Genomic DNA, 18,687 nt, shown 5'->3' on the forward strand with positions numbered 1-18,687 from the left:
TCAACTAAAATAAAATTTTAAATTGGCTGCATTCCAGCTGCGTGGGATGGGACCCCCCTCAAATGTCTCTAGGTTGTACGAACCGTTGCCCTTAGCTTCGGTAATTCTGAAGGGTCCGGTCCACTTGGGAGACAGCTTATTCTCCAGCTCGTATGGATGAGCCTTCCTCATAACTAGGTCGCCAATCTGAAACTGTCGCGGCTTTACCTTAGGGCTGTATATGGATCGCAGCTCCTCTGGCGGCGCCTTGTGTCAGTCTGCGTGTTTTTAGCATTGCTTACAACGCTGGGCATGTCGCATGCAATCTTCCTTTACTGTTAGCCAATAAAAACCTGCGCGCACCAACTTAGAAGCTAAGGACCTTCTGCCTACATGGCTCCCACAAATGCCTTCGTGGAGCTCCGTCATTATTCTGGTACACTCGTCGCCGCTTACGCATGTTAAGATAGGGTGAGTGAAACCGTGCCTGAATAACACTCCGTCTACCAGGGTGTACCTTGCAGCATTTCTCTTAACCTTCTTACCTTCTTCAGGCTCCACTGGGAGAACCCCATCCGCTAGGTACCGCCTGTATGGCGTCATCCAGGTGTCTCCTTCGGCTAAAACATGTATCTGTGCTCGCCTCCCTCCTTCGGGCGTGTCCGTGTATACGCTAATGTGAGGCGCCTTCAACGTATCCTGAGTCAAGGAACGATGACTCCTTGGCCTTCCTCTCGCGGTGCTTATATGGAGGACATCCACCCTGTTATCCTCTATGAATTTCCTCGGAGCCTTAAGCGTCTCTTGGATTACATTCCTCTGCCTATCCCCCTTGCCTGAGCTGGCCAGCTTGGCGAGCAGGTCAGCTCTGGCATTCTACTCCCTTGGGACATGCACCAGCTCAAGAGCACTAAAGGCTCCCTTTATCGATTCGACGTACCTTAAATATGCCGCCATCTGCGGGTCTTTCGCCTGGAACTCACCCAACATTTGCCCCGTAACCAGTTGAGAGTCACTCTTCACTAATAGGTTTCGTGCGCCCATTTCTTTGGCTAAAAGCATTCCTGCAATCAGGGCTTCATACTCAGCCTGATTATTACTGGCTTTGAAAGCGAAGCACAGGGCCTGCTCGATCAGTACACCGTCTGGTCCTTCCAAGACTATTCCCGCACCACTTCCTTGCTGGTTGGAAGAGCCATCCACTGAGAGCGACCACTGTGAGCCTACCTCCACCTCCTATTCGCCTCCAGGCAAGAGTTCTGCCACGAAATCTGCGTATACCTGCCCTTTGATGGACCCTCTGGGCTCATACTGGATGTCGAATTCTGAAAGTTCCACCGCCCAGCGCACCATCCTTCCAGCTACATAGGGCTTCTGCAGTACCTTCTGTATAGGGAGGTTCGTCATCACTACCACCGTGAAGCTGTGGAAGTAATGACGAAGCCTCCTGGCGGAAAACACCACCGCCAACGTTGCCTTCTCCAACGCCTGGTACCTCGTCTCCACGCCTTGTAGGGCCTTGCTTACGAAGTAGATAGGTCTTTGAATCTGGTCCTGCTCTTGGACTAACACAGAGCTGATAGCTCGTTCCGTCACCGTGAAGTACAGCCGGAGGGGCACGCCTTCAACCGGTTTGCAGAGGACCGGTGACGCTGCCAGGTATTCTTTTAGCTTGATGAAAGCCGTTTCGCATTCGTCCATCCATGAGAAACGACTATTCCTCTTAAGGAACTAGAAATATGGGTGCCCATTCTCTCCTCTGGCAGAAACAAACCTCAAGAGCGCCGCCATCCGCCCCGTCAGCTGTTGTACTTCTTTTACTGACGTCGGGCTACGCATGGCGATGATGGCTGCACACTTGTCGGGATTCGCTTCTATTCCCCTCTCCGTGAGCATGAAACCTAGGAACCTCCCGGCCTCTACCCCAAAGAGACACTTCTCGGGGTTTAGTTTGAAGCGGTACTTGGATATAGTGACGAATAATTCCTCCAGGTCTGCCACATGTTGTGCCTTATCCTTCGACGCCACTACCATATCATCCACGTATGCGTATACATTTCTTCCTAACATGGGTGCTAGAACCTTGTCCATCAGCCTTTGGTAGGTGGCACCCGCATTCTTCAAGCCGAAAGGCATCACCTTGTAACAGTAACTGCTAGTTTCCGTCATGAATGCGGTTTTGCTTTCATCTCTCGGGTGCATTTTAATATGGTTGTACCCCGAGAACGCATCCAGGAAACTTAGTACCTTGCAGCCGGAGGCGCTATCTACCAACGCGTCAATGCTCGGCAGTGGGTACGAGTCCTTCGGACACGCCTTGTTTAGGTCAGTGAAGTCCACGCACATCCTCCACTTCCCATTCGCCTTCTTTACCAGAATGACGTTGGCTAGCCACTCGGGGTATTGGATTTCCCTGATGTGGTCATCCCTCAGCAGCTTCTGCGTTTCTTCGCATACCATCAGCTGCCTCTCTTCATTGAATTTTCTCCTCCTTTGGCGCACGGGGCGAACCGTGGCGTCCATGCTGAGGTGATGACATAAGAAATCAGGGTCGATGTCGGGCATGTCCGAGGCAGACCACGCGAAGGCATCCAAATGGCGTGAGATCACCTCTGCCACCGCCTCCTGCTCTTCTTGGCTCAACAGACGCCCTAGTTTAAACGTCTTTCCGCCAATGTTCCTATCCACCACGTTAGTCGCTTGTTGGTCCCTGCTGTTATCCTGAATGGGCGTCGCATCTTTCGCTGGCGTCGTGCGGTCGGGACCCTCCCCCATGAGTGTGTCTGCTTCGGGCGTCGCCCCCACGGGCGTGGCCTCAACAGGCGTTGACCCGGAGGGCGTCGCCTCTATCATTGTCACGTCGACACTTGGCGGACGCTCAAACACCATGAACACGTTTTTCCTCGATTTTAGCCTTAGTTCATAACACTAAAAACACACGCGCGCATACACTCTTTCAAAGCATTCCAAGAAACCACGGGAGGTTTCTTGCGATATATAATGTCCATTACAATTTTATCCCACCATTCTTTGGCATAGCCCAAAAAGGATAAAGAAACTAATCTAAGTTTTTGGTCATCTTGGACCTTATACACATGAAAATAATGGTCAACCTTAGTCTCCCATTCTAAATACACATTAGGATCACTATCACCATTAAAACTAGGGACTTTTTTACAAGCAATGTTGAACACTTGGTGATATCTTTGGTCACGGTTATAGCTCTCTTCATGAGAATGATGGTGATGCCTTCTTCTTCTATGTTCTTCTTCACCAAGGACTGAAGCTTTGGAAGGAGAATGCTGTTTGTAAGATGCACCACTTGAATAGCCAGCCATTTTGCAAATAAAAAAACAGCAAACACACAAAAACAGCAAACAAGTTAAGAAACAAAATTAGCAAAAACAGTGAGCTTTTTGGCAATGAAACTGCCGAAATGAACTAAGGCTGAAAAGATATCACTCTCAAAGAAATAATGTTCTTGCACCAATCTGATCTTGAGGCCTTGGAATCCTCAAATGAAATATGTCAAAGCAAGCACACCAATCTTAAGAGCAAACCACCACAAAACCAAAGAAACAATAAAGACAAACAAGAAAAGGTATAAGCAAGGAAAGGTAATTGCAAAAGGAATACTATATGTAAGACAAACTCAAAGAGTAAGAATGAAAGACAATCAAGAAAATAAAGAACTCAATGAGAAAAGTAGGCACACAAAAGATTACCTAAGGAAAAGCACTAGAGTAGATGAAGAAAACAAAAAAAATTTAGCTACTGGAAATTTTTTTTTTTATGCAAACTGTGTTTGATATTCACTGATTTAACTGGAACGTTGTAGAGCGAACTGGATTATGAAATTTTTACCACAGAAACTTCAAGATGTTAACTCAAAAATGGCACTGGAATCAATTAAAAAAAGTAAGCCAATTGAGAGAAATAAAGTTTTTAAAATCACTGCCAGATTACCGTATTTTTTTCGGCAGGAATGTACACTTTTTTTATTTTATTTATCATTTTTTGTGTACTTCATATTTTTGAATGATTCTTTTTTCTATTCTTTTCTAACACTTTGAATATCTCAAATCCAGAATTTCAGAATTTTACAGTACGTAAATCAGTTGCAATAAGGAAAAACAGTAAGCACTCTTTTCAGAAACAGAGGAATCCTAATAGGAATAAAAAAAACAGAATGATGAACTATCAAAGACATAATAGAAAATGATGTATTGGAACTTGTATAGGTCTAGAATACAAGTATGAACTCAATGCTAAAAAGAAAATGCTCAAAGGATCACATCAATTCAGAAAATTATATGACACCAAAGCAAGAAACAATCAAAACAATAAAAGTACTACTAGAAGTAATGACATATATGGAATAACATGACTAAGACAAAACTTAACATGATTCAAAAATTAAAAGACACAACACAAATTGTAACAAGTGGAAGGAAGCTTAAGGTAAACTCTAGGAAGGATAATGCCATTCCAAAAGAGCAACCATACTCATAAGAATGATGAGTGCCATAAACCTTTCCACAAACACTTGGAGCAAAAGAAAAACAGCAAGAAAACTCAATTAAAATTCTAAAACAGAAACTTAAATTGCAAGAAATTAAAAAGAGCTCTTGAAATAAAGTGCACACAACTCAACAATTAAACAAGAATGAACCTAAGACTCATGATACCACATGATGTGATTCCAATAGCCACATAGAACAAGATTCTTGACACTTTGAGGAATCACCTTGAGCTGGAAAATAAAGAGGCACTTTCTTAGAAGTTGGATCATGGTTCTAAGTCAAGAACTCACCAAAACAAGTACCAATTCCCAAACTCATTTGGATGAACCAAATATTGTCAAATTGAATCAACAAAGGAATTATAAAAGAGAAGACCGAACAGAATTAAAACACAAACAAATGTACCAAACAGAATTTAGAAAACCAAAACATAGGTGCTGGAAAATTAAGGACAGCCGAACCAAAAAATGCTCAAGAACACAAGACAACAAGAGTAATTGAAAGAGAAGAAAGGAAGGAGAAGAGAATGCTCATGAAGATGGAAGATAGGTTGGATGATCACGCCACTAGAAGTATGGATGCTCCTAGATGAGTGTGGAAGCCGCCACTTGAGGAAACCATGGTCCTTCAAGATAAGACTAGAGTAGAAGCTCAAAAGCTCTCCAAATGCTCACTCCAATTTTGAGTATAGTTTCTTTAGATGAATTCAAATCTGAATTTTACAAAGGAAGCACCTCTATTTATAGCCTAAGGTGCTGAAAAATAGGTGGGAAATTTCAAATAAACTCATTTGAAATTCCCACCAAAAACAAGTCACATGGGAGGTGTGACCTTTTTCTACTATGACACCTCCCAAAAACTACACCTACACCACTCTCCTAAGTCACATGGACAATGTGACTTTATTTTACATTTTCACACACCTTTATTTAATAACCACACCTCCTAAAACTATACAAGAGTATTTCAAAGCTTGGCCTTGCCCCTCATGGGATGGACTTGGGCTCTTTGGGCTTTGGCCTTCTTGGGCTTGGGCTTGGGCCTCATCTTTATTTTATGTCTTCTTTTAATTTTGAGAAGACTAGAAGGAAGAACTTCAAATGTGAGGGTGGATGTCCTCTTCCTCCATTAATAAAAGCCTCCTTTATTTGATTCTCATCATACTCCTCGAGTTGGAGAGAATTCGTCCACGAATTCTGAATCCCTGCATATAACAAAGTCAGTTTAGTTTTACAATTAAAAGTTGAAGAAAAATGTAAACATGACTTAGCATTTGTAAATAATGGGATTTCAGAAAAGGAGGTTCTATAAATCGACCAAGTTGGAAAAATTTGTTTGGGAATGATGTGATGTTTTGGAAAAAGACCTCTTAAATGGTGACAACCATTAGGAGGTATGAAAAAATCATCCCTAACATTTTTTAACCAAGATGGTGGTGAAATAGGAACCTTGGGTAATGAAAAAGATAAGGAAGGAAAACACCTTGGAGGTGAAAGGATAAGACCCATGTCAACTTGGCCTTCTTTGTCTTTTTCTTGTTTACTTGTGGTAGGTGGGTGAGTTAGGTCTTGTTTTACCTTGTTGATCTTTAAGATTTGCTTTTGTGGACAATGAAGAGCTATGTGCCCAAAACCTAAACATTTAAAACATTTGATATTTGAAGTTTTGGTAGGTGACTTAGGAGTAGAAAGATTTGTAGTAGAAACTTTGTTTGGAAACATGGTTTGTTTGGAAAAATTGGAAGGAGAAATTTTGTTTGCATCCTTCCTAGAAGAGTTGTAGAAATCATCATCATGAGTATTTTTGAAAGTTTTGTTCAAAAGATATGATTCTACCTTGATGGCTTTGCGAAACACGCTCTTTAAAGAAGAATATTCTTTTAATTCTACAAAATCTCTAATATCTCTTTTCAAACCACGTACAAACCATTTAATCTTTGACTCTTCATTAGCATGCATATTCATTTTAGTCAAAGTTGTTTCAAAATCTTTAAAGTATTCATCTACCATCCTATGTCCTTGAGGAAGCCTTTGGAACTTCAACAAGTGTTCCTTCCTAGAAGGAGGAACAAACCTCGCGCGCATACACTCTTTCAAAGCATTCCAAGAAACCACGGGAGGTTTCTTGCGATATATAATGTCCATTACAATTTTATCCCACCATTCTTTGGCATAGCCCAAAAAGGATAAAGAAACTAATCTAAGTTTTTGGTCATCTTGGACCTTATACACATGAAAATAATGGTCAACCTTAGTCTCCCATTCTAAATACACATTAGGATCACTATCACCATTAAAACTAGGGACTTTTTTACAAGCAATGTTGAACACTTGGTGATATCTTTGGTCACGGTTATAGCTCTCTTCATGAGAATGATGGTGATGCCTCCTTCTTCTATGTTCTTCTTCACCAAGGACTGAAGCTTTGGAAGGAGAATGCTGTTTGTAAGATGCACCACTTGAATAGCCAGCCATTTTGCAAATAAAAAAACAGCAAACACACAAAAACAGCAAACAAGTTAAGAAACAAAATTAGCAAAAACAGTGAGCTTTTTGGCAATGAAACTGCCGAAATGAACTAAGGCTGAAAAGATATCACTCTCAAAGAAATAATGTTCTTGCACCAATCTGATCTTGAGGCCTTGGAATCCTCAAATGAAATATGTCAAAGCAAGCACACCAATCTTAAGAGCAAACCACCACAAAACCAAAGAAACAATAAAGACAAACAAGAAAAGGTATAAGCAAGGAAAGGTAATTGCAAAAGGAATACTATATGTAAGACAAACTCAAAGAGTAAGAATGAAAGACAATCAAGAAAATAAAGAACTCAATGAGAAAAGTAGGCACACAAAAGATTACCTAAGGAAAAGCACTAGAGTAGATGAAGAAAACAAAAAAAATTTAGCTACTGGAAATTTTTTTTTTTATGCAAACTGTGTTTGATATTCACTGATTTAACTGGAACGTTGTAGAGCGAACTGGATTATGAAATTTTTACCACAGAAACTTCAAGATGTTAACTCAAAAATGGCACTGGAATCAATTAAAAAAAGTAAGCCAATTGAGAGAAATAAATTTTTTAAAATCACTGCCAGATTACCGTATTTTTTTCGGCAGGAATGTACACTTTTTTTATTTTATTTATCATTTTTTGTGTACTTCATATTTTTGAATGATTCTTTTTTCTATTCTTTTCTAACACTTTGAATATCTCAAATCCAGAATTTCAGAATTTTACAGTACGTAAATCAGTTGCAATAAGGAAAAACAGTAAGCACTCTTTTCAGAAACAGAGGAATCCTAATAGGAATAAAAAAAACAGAATGATGAACTATCAAAGACATAATAGAAAATGATGTATTGGAACTTGTATAGGTCTAGAATACAAGTATGAACTCAATGCTAAAAAGAAAATGCTCAAAGGATCACATCAATTCAGAAAATTATATGACACCAAAGCAAGAAACAATCAAAACAATAAAAGTACTACTAGAAGTAATGACATATATGGAATAACATGACTAAGACAAAACTTAACATGATTCAAAAATTAAAAGACACAACACAAATTGTAACAAGTGGAAGGAAGCTTAAGGTAAACTCTAGGAAGGATAATGCCATTCCAAAAGAGCAACCATACTCATAAGAATGATGAGTGCCATAAACCTTTCCACAAACACTTGGAGCAAAAGAAAAACAGCAAGAAAACTCAATTAAAATTCTAAAACAGAAACTTAAATTGCAAGAAATTAAAAAGAGCTCTTGAAATAAAGTGCACACAACTCAACAATTAAACAAGAATGAACCTAAGACTCATGATACCACATGATGTGATTCCAATAGCCACATAGAACAAGATTCTTGACACTTTGAGGAATCACCTTGAGCTGGAAAATAAAGAGGCACTTTCTTAGAAGTTGGATCATGGTTCTAAGTCAAGAACTCACCAAAACAAGTACCAATTCCCAAACTCATTTGGATGAACCAAATATTGTCAAATTGAATCAACAAAGGAATTATAAAAGAGAAGACCGAACAGAATTAAAACACAAACAAATGTACCAAACAGAATTTAGAAAACCAAAACATAGGTGCTGGAAAATTAAGGACAGCCGAACCAAAAAATGCTCAAGAACACAAGACAACAAGAGTAATTGAAAGAGAAGAAAGGAAGGAGAAGAGAATGCTCATGAAGATGGAAGATAGGTTGGATGATCACGCCACTAGAAGTATGGATGCTCCTAGATGAGTGTGGAAGCCGTCACTTGAGGAAACCATGGTCCTTCAAGATAAGACTAGAGTAGAAGCTCAAAAGCTCTCCAAATGCTCACTCCAATTTTGAGTATAGTTTCTTTAGATGAATTCAAATCTGAATTTTACAAAGGAAGCACCTCTATTTATAGCCTAAGGTGCTGAAAAATAGGTGGGAAATTTCAAATAAACTCATTTGAAATTCCCACCAAAAACAAGTCACATGGGAGGTGTGACCTTTTTCTACTATGACACCTCCCAAAAACTACACCTACACCACTCTCCTAAGTCACATGGACAATGTGACTTTATTTTACATTTTCACACACCTTTATTTAATAACCACACCTCCTAAAACTATACAAGAGTATTTCAAAGCTTGGCCTTGCCCCTCATGGGATGGACTTGGGCTCTTTGGGCTTTGGCCTTCTTGGGCTTGGGCTTGGGCCTCATCTTTATTTTATGTCTTCTTTTAATTTTGAGAAGACTAGAAGGAAGAACTTCAAATGTGAGGGTGGATGTCCTCTTCCTCCATTAATAAAAGCCTCCTTTATTTGATTCTCATCATGATCCGACTTGATAACTATTACCTTGCCGCTGAGGTCTGACAGCTTCATCTTCATATGACGCGTGGAGGATACCGCGTTGAGCCTATTCAGCGCCGGTCTCCCCAACAAGATGTTGTAGGCGGAATTGGCGTTTACGACCAAGTATCGTATGCTTTCGGTGCGCGAGGCTTCTCCATCTGTGAATGTCGTCCTCAGCTCCAAGTAGCCTCGGACTTCCACTTGGTTGTCTGTGAACCCATATAGGCAGCCTGTGTAGGGCCTCAGAAGTAATAATTGTCCCTAAGGACGGATATCGATCCCACAAAGAACAGTGAATCATCGAGTACAATATTCGCTAAATATAACAACAGAACAATAAAAAAGAGTGTGAAGTGAATATGTTGGCACTGATCAATAAGAAAACAAATAAAGAATTAGTTGCTTCAATTGGAAAAATTGGGATTAAGTTTCATCTCTCTCACTCTCATGTATTTTGATTAGCATGTTAATATTAAGTTCTTTAATTGAAATTGATGCCCGTATAAAAATCATTTATATCGATTCCTCGCATATAAAATCCTTAAGAATGTTCCCTAACTATCGATCCTTCGCATACTTATAAGAACAACTTAGAACGAAGCTCAGACGTTTAATAGCAATTAACATTTCAAGTTTATTCCTAGCACTCAAATATGTTAAGTATTGTTGTTTAGGTCCGAACCCTAAAAATACCTTCCGGTCAGATTTAAGATTCTCAATTTGTCACGGAGAATTAAAAGTAAAACAACAATACCAATAATCAATCAAGAACTGAATATTAATATATAAAATATCACCTCAATACATAAGAGTTTGAGCATATTACTCCCAATCCCAAAGGGTAGAATTAGTCACGCATACTTCTATCACCTTCCATTCTCCCAATTGGGTTACAATTCACTCTATGGTGTTTTCCTCTCAATCTGGCACCCTAAGGTTGAGCCTCTAGCCCTCTATTTATCCTAGTTTTCTAGGGTTAGGTTGTTTATTGTGTCGCGCTAATGGGCTAAATGATAAAACATAAAAAGGCCCAATCTTTCTTTCTTTTTTTCTTTCATTCTGGGACCTTCTATCTTTATCTTTTTGGCTCAAATCATTCATCTTTAATCCAAATCTCCAATCTTCCTTAGAAATCTGCAATTAACACCAAATTTGGGAGTAAAATACTCTTATTCAAATAAAGATCATAAAAAATGTAAAAAGGTATAAATTCATAAATTAGGGATTATTTTATATGTAAATTAGCAATAAATCCTCATAAGTGCCTATATTTTAATATGAAATATTACTGAAATTAAACACTTATCACCCGCTGTGATGACTGAGATGACTACGGGGTCGTTGTCGTGGGGTACAACGTCTCGGAGATCCCCTCTCGTGAACACGAGGTCCGACTCCCATGGCTCACCCACGATTCTCTCTTCAATTGAGTTGACCCCCCTCGCGTATTTCTTCTGCTGGGAGGCGGTGAGTCCGCCACCAGAAAAACCTCCAGCGATGGTATGGACCTCGCCGAGCACGGGCATCTCGTGCGCCTGTTCTTCTGTGGGCGCCGGCAGGGTGGGTGTCTCGGCGGGTTCTGCAACATAATCCTTCAGGAAACCGCTTCTCACAAGCTCGTCTAGCTGATACCCCAATGACCAAAAGCTTCATGGAACTCACACCAAGAGTCTTTTCGTGGCCCCAATACCTTGTCAGTCTTCTCCGGTCGCCTCAACCTCTCAGCTATATTAGGCACGGCTATCAGGTCCTTCAACTCCACCGCGAAGTTGTACCTCGCCGGTCTGGCCCTCTCCCTGACAGAACGATCGCCTCCTGCTGGACCCCGGGGCCGGGGCTGGGATTTTCTAGTCTCGTAGAGGCGTCTCTCAACTGGTTATTTTCTTCCCGTTGTGGTCTCGTTGACCCTGACGGGCTGACTCCGCGTCTGTACCCCTGGGTGTGAGGGCACGACGCTGGTTCGTTTTTCACACACCTCTCCCTCGGAAGCGATATGCTCCACCGCGCAACGCCGTATTTCGGCGAAAGTCCTTGGGCGATTGCGTATAATAGACCCGCAAAAGGGGCCGGGACTCACGCCCTTCCTGAAGGTATACACAATCATGGGCTCTTCCGAGGTACCGATTTTCACCACTTGGGCCCCGAAGCGGTTGATGTATTCTTTCAAACTCTCTCCTTGGTATTGCTTCACGTCAAATATGTCATAGGAAACTGGCGGTGGGGCCCTGTTCGCCAGGTATTGCTCTCTGAACAGCTGTGACAACTGCTGGAAGGAGGTGATATGGCCGTTAGGAAGGCTAATAAACCAATCCATCGGCATCCCAGTTAAAGTGCTCGTGAAGAGCTTGCATCTTGCAGCGTCTGAACCTCCTACTAACACCATCTGCGTGTGGAACGCAGTGAGGTGCGCCTCAGGATCCTCCATTCCGGTGAAAATCGCCTTAGGTCCCGCGAACGTGTTGGGGATCGCTGCGTCTAAGATTTCCTGCGAGAAGGGAGTGGAGAACTCCCTCGGCGGGGTGAGATGTTCCATCTCATCTGGTTCGCGTTGCCCCGGGTTGTTCCTCAAACCCTGGCACAGCTCTTCATTCACACGATGGAGCTCTTCGTTCCTCGCATGCGAGGCTTTGAGATCTGCCTGCATGCGCTCCTGTTCCAACTTCGATTCTGCCATATCGTCTTGCAGCCCTCGCATTATCTCCATGACTTGCTGCATGGACATCTCCTCACTCGTAGCGCGTGCAGTACCTCGTCTTGTGGTGGCCATTCTTCACTGTTTTCTCAAACCTCTTCCAACGTTACTGTAACTCGAAAAATCTCCTCAAATTTGTGATGGGACTGATGTTTTATATCGGCCCCACGGTGGGCACCAAATGTTCCGTCCGGTTGACCTGGGACATCTTTGTGCACAATCTCACCCGTCAGTTAGGGACTCCTTCCCACTGGTTACCTGTGAAATCCTGCAAAGAAGGACAAAAGGGCGCCCTAGCGGCCGTTTGCACTCCGACGCTCAAGTCAGCCAACAAGAAGCACAAAAACTATGCACCTCCGTATCGGAGCACCGTGAAGGGTACTCTGAAGGCGGTTAAACGAACTGTGTCTAGTGTCTATTTTCTCGTTCTGGCGAAGATCTTTCCCTAGTCTCTTGTGCGTAACCTCAAGGCTCGAGCAAGCAACTAGAGAGTTTCTGGTAAATTTGCCAAAAATTCGAACCCCGTTCCCAACATTCAAAGCGCTATTTAAGCTCTTCACGCATTCAAAGCGCCTTAAAGCGCATTTAATTATAAAAACGCTCAACGCATTTAAGACGTTCGAAACGTTCAGGAGCATTTATAGTACCTTAAACGCTCGAAACGGAAAACTGTATTAAATAACCTTAATTACCTTGTACCTGACAACGTGGCGTTTCCATTCTGACTTGGCTGCTGTACACGTGGAGGACCTCACAGCACCGTTACCCTATCTGAGGGTGTTTCCTCACGTGAGCCCTCCTACCTGGGAGTGCAACTGCGCAAGGGGTGACTTTTTGGGTGCCAACTCATGCCCCCAAGCCTCTAGTCACTCACTGTGAGAGCGTATCTACCTTCCTCTCGTGCCCTGTGCCTGGCTGCCCCCGGGCATGACCCCTCTCCTGGGTCGTATCTATCCCAAGGGCGTTTCTGGATGGCAGGGGCACTTCACGAGTCAGGTTGCTCTATACTGGCGCTATTTTTGTGGCCTTGAAGCCACCTTTCTCTTCTCTTTATCACTGTTCCCTGGTTATCAGGGGTCTGAGGCCTTCCCACGGCGTCGCCCCCTCCATGATCTTTCCTACCCATGGGCGGGGAGCAGCACTGTGGTCACCTTGCTTTTGTGTCATTCCACCTTGGCGACACCCTGCTAGGCGACGCCTTATCATGGCGACGCCCTGCTAGGTGACGCCTTATCTTGGCGATGCTTCCTCTTGGCGACGCTTCCTCTTGGCGACACCTGCGCTTGGAGTCACCCCACCTGGGCGACGCCTTACGTTGACTTTGACCTCGACGCTGACTTTGACCTTGACTTCGTCAACGCCCGGGTATGGGACGGTACAGGCATAAATGTCTAGCCTGGATAAGCTCTTTTATTTTGTCTTTCAAGGCTTGGCATTCTTTGGTCTTGTGATCGGTATTCTGATGATATCGGCATTTCTTGCTGCAGGCAGCGTCAACGGGGCTGAGGCCCCTCCTTGGTGGTGGCATAAATTCCGCACTTAATGCCTCTTGTAAAATCTTCCCTCGATTGACGTTGAAGGGTGTATACCTAGAACTGGGGTCCTCAATTGCCTTTCCTCGGATCTCTGCGTTCAGACCCAGACTTTCCCTGACGGTCCTTCTCTTCTTTCTTCTCTCCACTTGCTTCGCCTCGGGCTTGGTTTCTGAATTCCCGTAGTTCTTCCAACTGCATGAACTTAGCAGCTCAACACCTAAGCTCGTTCAGGCTTGCAGCAAGTTGCATGCACAAACTATTTGCAAAGGGGCCCAGTCGGAAGGCAGTAAGCATGTGATGCATTACTACATCGGGACTAAGGTTCTGGATGCTCATTGCTACTTTCCCGAACCTGTCAATGAACATCCTCACTGGCTCCCCCTTCTCTTGGCGGATACTAACCAATGCGATAGAGGTCAGATGATGCGGTCGGCTGGTCGCAAACTGAGTGTCGAACTTGGCCACCAGAGTTTCGAAACAATCTATGGAGTTGGGAGGGAGCATGGTGAACCATCTCAAAGTTCCTCCCTTCAAAGAGGTGGGGAACACCCGACACCACACCACATCATTCACGGTGTACAAGCTCATGTGCGTGGTGTACACGTCCATGTGCTCATCGGGGTCGGTCGTGCGGTCGTAGCAATCCCGATTGAACCCCTTCCACTTATCTAGCAGGTAGTGGAGTCCCAATGATGGAGTCGGTGAACGGATGTCGGTGACTGGTACCCATGGTCCCAGCAGTGTTCATCGACTTGTTGGGATGATATTCATCACCCATCTCCAAGGTATGGGACCTTATCCTTCGGCTCCCCGATAGTTTTTGATCTGGCGGTGGTGGTGAAGGACCTTCCCACCACGTTGGTTGGTCCAGCAGACGGTTCACCCTCAACGAACTTCTTCATCTCCTCATTCTCTTTTCGGAGGCTTCAGATCTCTTCCTCGTCTCTCCTGACGATTTCTTCATGCTTCCTTTTTATCTCAGCCATTTCTTCCTGTAGAGCCATCAACATCGTCATTTGATCGGCCTTAGACATTTTTTCGCTCACCATGCTTCGAGTGGACACCATTTACCGTTTTCTTCTACAATAATTCTCTCGGTCCCATGGTGGACGCCAATTGTTCTCGTTCAGGTATCGGGGCGCAAAGAACTATTGCTTGATGCACCTGTTGGTCGGTTGCTTTAGCCTTCAATCCTCCTTTCTTACTAGTTTTCCTTTCCTTCTTGTCTCGTCTTGCAGTCGCTCGGGAACACAGGCTTGGATGGTACCAGCAAAAGGCACTCCGAAGATCAAGTCAGTAAAGGACTCGGCTCTCGGTTGTCAGAGCACTGTAGATAATGACGTACCTGATTCTTGGAATTTGCACTATTTATATTACCTTAAAGGGCCTTCTTTGGTGGACCGGATTAGGAGATTGATTCGTGTTTAAGGTTGCGCTAAGTAACCTTTAATTATGGGTTAACCTTGTTAACTCGGTCAACTCATGACTCGTCGTCATGGGTCGGTCGACTTCGTGCTATCTTGTGGCTTTCGTTATCGTAAGTGAGTGATCAGATGACCGAGCCGAGGTGACCAAGCCGACCGTATCAGTACATATCATATTTGCGTTGAACAGTGAAAGTAAAAGAAAAAATAAAAATATAACACATTTTTGTAAACATATTATTTTTAAAAATTATGAAATATTAGATAGAAATATATTTTCAATGAAAGGACGTTTTATTTATAAATAGACTTAAGGTTGTTAATGCAAAGTACAAAAATAATAATTATTATGAGATGATTAATAAAATGTATAAATTTATTTCTTTATAATGAATGCTTTATGTCATGCTTTAATATGAAAATTATAATACGATTTTTAAACTCTTATAAAAAAAAAGATAAGTAATTTTCATTCCTATCCTGAAGAAAAGTAGTTGACACGTTTTTTTATATATCAAGTATATGTATACATATGAACGAAAATAAAAACATGTTTTTCATTTACAAATTTTGATACAATTTAAAAAGCATTTTATTTATTTATCACTTCTCCATCATTTTGAAGATGTGGACTTGTACTACAAACGTTACCATAGAAGATAAAATAATCTACTGTTTAGAATCTTTTATCTCTTTTTCTGAGGACAATTTACATTAAGTTGCTTAAAAAAAGTTGTTTGCATTTGGGGTTTGATGTAAAAAGCTAAATTTTTATTAGTTTAGGATCACAGTGATGATTTTATAGTTTGTCGATCAAAGTTTTGTTAGAAACAAAAATTGTTGGAATTTGACTTGGAATAAATGGACATTGCTAGGCAAGGAAAATAGTTAAAATTGATAGTCCCTCAGCATAAAAAATTTAAACTCTATTTATATAAGGAAAATGATTATTTGACACTATTAAATATTAATATTTTATTTTTTTTATTTTTTTATTTTTAAAAATTATTTTAACATTTTACGTTTTGTTTATATTTTTATTAAGGATATTTTTTTATTTTTTTATTATAAATATTAATATTTTGTTGTGAGTGTAAAGTGAAGTAAGATATTAAAATATCATTATCCTTTATCTAATTTGGTTAGAGTAATGTTTTATAAAGGAAATTTATATTGATGTAAAATTGCTGGATGATTATATTTTACTTTTGTGAAGAATATTGAGAAATTTTGATTATATTGTTGTAGTTTGGAAGTGTTAAATAGTTGTGGTTGTAATCGTTGATTGAATTTGAAACTTAAGAACGTATGCTTGATTGTAGTGTAATTACACCTTCAACAATTTTAAATAATTATAGAACATCTATGTGACACCTTGAACTTAATAAGAAATGAATCTTTAATTCTTGACATGAATTTTGATTAAATTGAAGAAGGAAGAAATAATATGAAATAGTTTACATGAATTTTGATTAAATTGAAGAAGGAAGAAATAATATGAAATAGTTTTGTTACTTGATATGTGAATTGGTCATATGTAAGTAGAATAGTAATTAAAAAAAAAGAAATAAATGGATGATTATCCTTGTTTGTGGTCCGCTCTTTAAATGCATGATTATCGTTGGTTCTGGTTCGCTGTTTGGGTCGTGGTCTTCCAGGTCACCACGCTTGGGAAGCCGCCGGGGTGGCCGTGGGCCCGCAGAAAGGTTTGGTAATGTTGGGCGCAAGCCGTGTTTTAAGGAATGATAATCGACAACCTATAAAAAATATATTTTTGTCAGTGAAAATTTTAGATAAAAAAAAGGATTGTAAACTCGAACAAAACAAACAAGGTTGTCAATTTAATAAAATAAAAAAAGGGGAATGAATAAAGAAAATATAATTTGATATTTTTAAAGTTGTATATAATTTTTAATGTGATGGATTTAAAATTAAATATATAATTAAAGATAAATTTATAATTAAATGATATAAAAATATATTAAAATAATAATATTCAGATAGTTGTAATTTGATTGAATAAAAAATTGGCGTAGAGTGAATAATAATTACCCAATCAATGATAAGGTGGAAGGAGAAGAAAAGTAAAATTAAGAATATGTTAATGGTGAAGAAATTGATTATGATGGAACAACTAAAAGTATAAAAGAGAGAGGGAAGGAAGGGAAATGGAAAGAGAGAAAGAGAAATGAAGAAGAATAGGATGATGATTATGATATGGAGCGTAGGAGTAGTGTGGATGCTGTTAGTTGGAGGAAGCTACGGAGTGCAGTGTGGAACGGAAGCAGGAGGTGCACTGTGCCCACGGGGTCTCTGTTGCAGCCAGTGGGGGTGGTGCGGCTCCACCATCGACTACTGCGGCCCGGGTTGCCAGAGCCAGTGCGGGGGACAGCCGTCTACTCCTCCTCCTCCTCCTCCTACTCCTACCCCTAGTCCTCCTCCTCCTACCCCTACTCCTCCTAGTCCTCCTACTGATCTTAGCGCCCTCATTCCCGAGTCCACCTTCGAACAAATGCTCAAACATCGCAACAACGCAGCCTGCCCAGCCAGAGGCTTCTACACCTACGATGCCTTCATCGCCGCCGCCAAGTCTTATCCCAGCTTCGGCAACACCGGAGACACGGCCACTCGCAAGAGGGAGATTGCGGCCTTCTTGGGGCAAACGTCTCACGAAACAACCGGAGGATGGGCCACTGCGCCGGACGGACCATTCGCATGGGGATACTGCTTCGTGAGGGAGGTGAACCCCGGTACGTACTGCTCCGCCACTCCCCAGTTCCCCTGCGCCCCTGGGCAGCAGTACTACGGCAGGGGTCCCATCCAGTTATCCTGGAACTACAACTACGCTCAGTGCGGAAGGGCCATTGGGGTTGACTTGATCAACAACCCTGATCTAGTCGCCACTGACCGTCTCATCTCCTTCAAGTCCGCCCTCTGGTTCTGGATGACCGCACAGTCCCCCAAGCCTTCCTCCCACGACGTCATCACCTCTCGATGGACCCCCTCCCCTGCCGACGTCGCCGCCCGCAGGCTTCCCGGCTACGGCACTGTGACGAACATCATCAACGGAGGCCTGGAGTGCGGGCGAGGACAGGACAGCAGGGTTGAAAACCGCATCGGATTCTTCAAGAGATACTGTGATATGCTTGGAATTGGTTATGGCAACAACCTTGACTGCAACTCACAGACTCCATTTGGAAATTCACTCTTACTCTCTGACCTTGTCACCTCTCAGTGACACTCCCATCCCGTCAGAATAAATAAATAAACTCATAAATCTGTGTTTCAGTTTCTGATCACAGCTTTTCCAATAATACTCCTAGTTTCCCACCATCTATCAATAAATTCATCACTTCTAGGTTTTTTTTTTTTTTATCATAATGAGGTTTTTTTTTTTTACAAAAATGGGGTTCGTTTAAAAAAAATTACAAATTTAGACAAGTCGCGTTTAATTAGGACAACTTCATATACAGAAATCGTTCCAATTAGGCACGACTTCTACCATGTCATACTAAAGTCGTGCCAACTTGATACGACTTCTGCCCTGTCATACTGAAGTTGTGTCAACTTGGCACGACTTCTGCCCTGTCATACTCTTAGAAAATGATGTATCAAATTAATTTTTAATATTACATAACTTACTATCCAATATATAAATAATAAAATTAAAATATATATATAACGTGGCAGAAGT

The 18,687-nt window shown here is 41.7% G+C and overlaps 1 protein-coding gene across 1 annotated transcript; it reads left to right on the forward strand.

Annotated features, from left to right (window-relative positions):
- The first annotated feature begins 16,443 nt into the window (after positions 1-16,443).
- Positions 16,444-18,307, forward strand: LOC137820021 (endochitinase-like). Its single transcript, XM_068623788.1, has one exon. The coding sequence runs from the start codon at positions 17,182-17,184 to the stop codon at positions 18,229-18,231; it is 1,050 nt and encodes a 349-aa protein (XP_068479889.1). The 5' UTR covers positions 16,444-17,181; the 3' UTR covers positions 18,232-18,307.
- The last annotated feature ends 380 nt before the right edge of the window (positions 18,308-18,687 follow it).

Source organism: Phaseolus vulgaris, chromosome 9 (assembly GCF_000499845.2).
Source record: "Phaseolus vulgaris cultivar G19833 chromosome 9, P. vulgaris v2.0, whole genome shotgun sequence".
NCBI classification, from domain to species: Eukaryota; Viridiplantae; Streptophyta; class Magnoliopsida; order Fabales; family Fabaceae; genus Phaseolus; species Phaseolus vulgaris.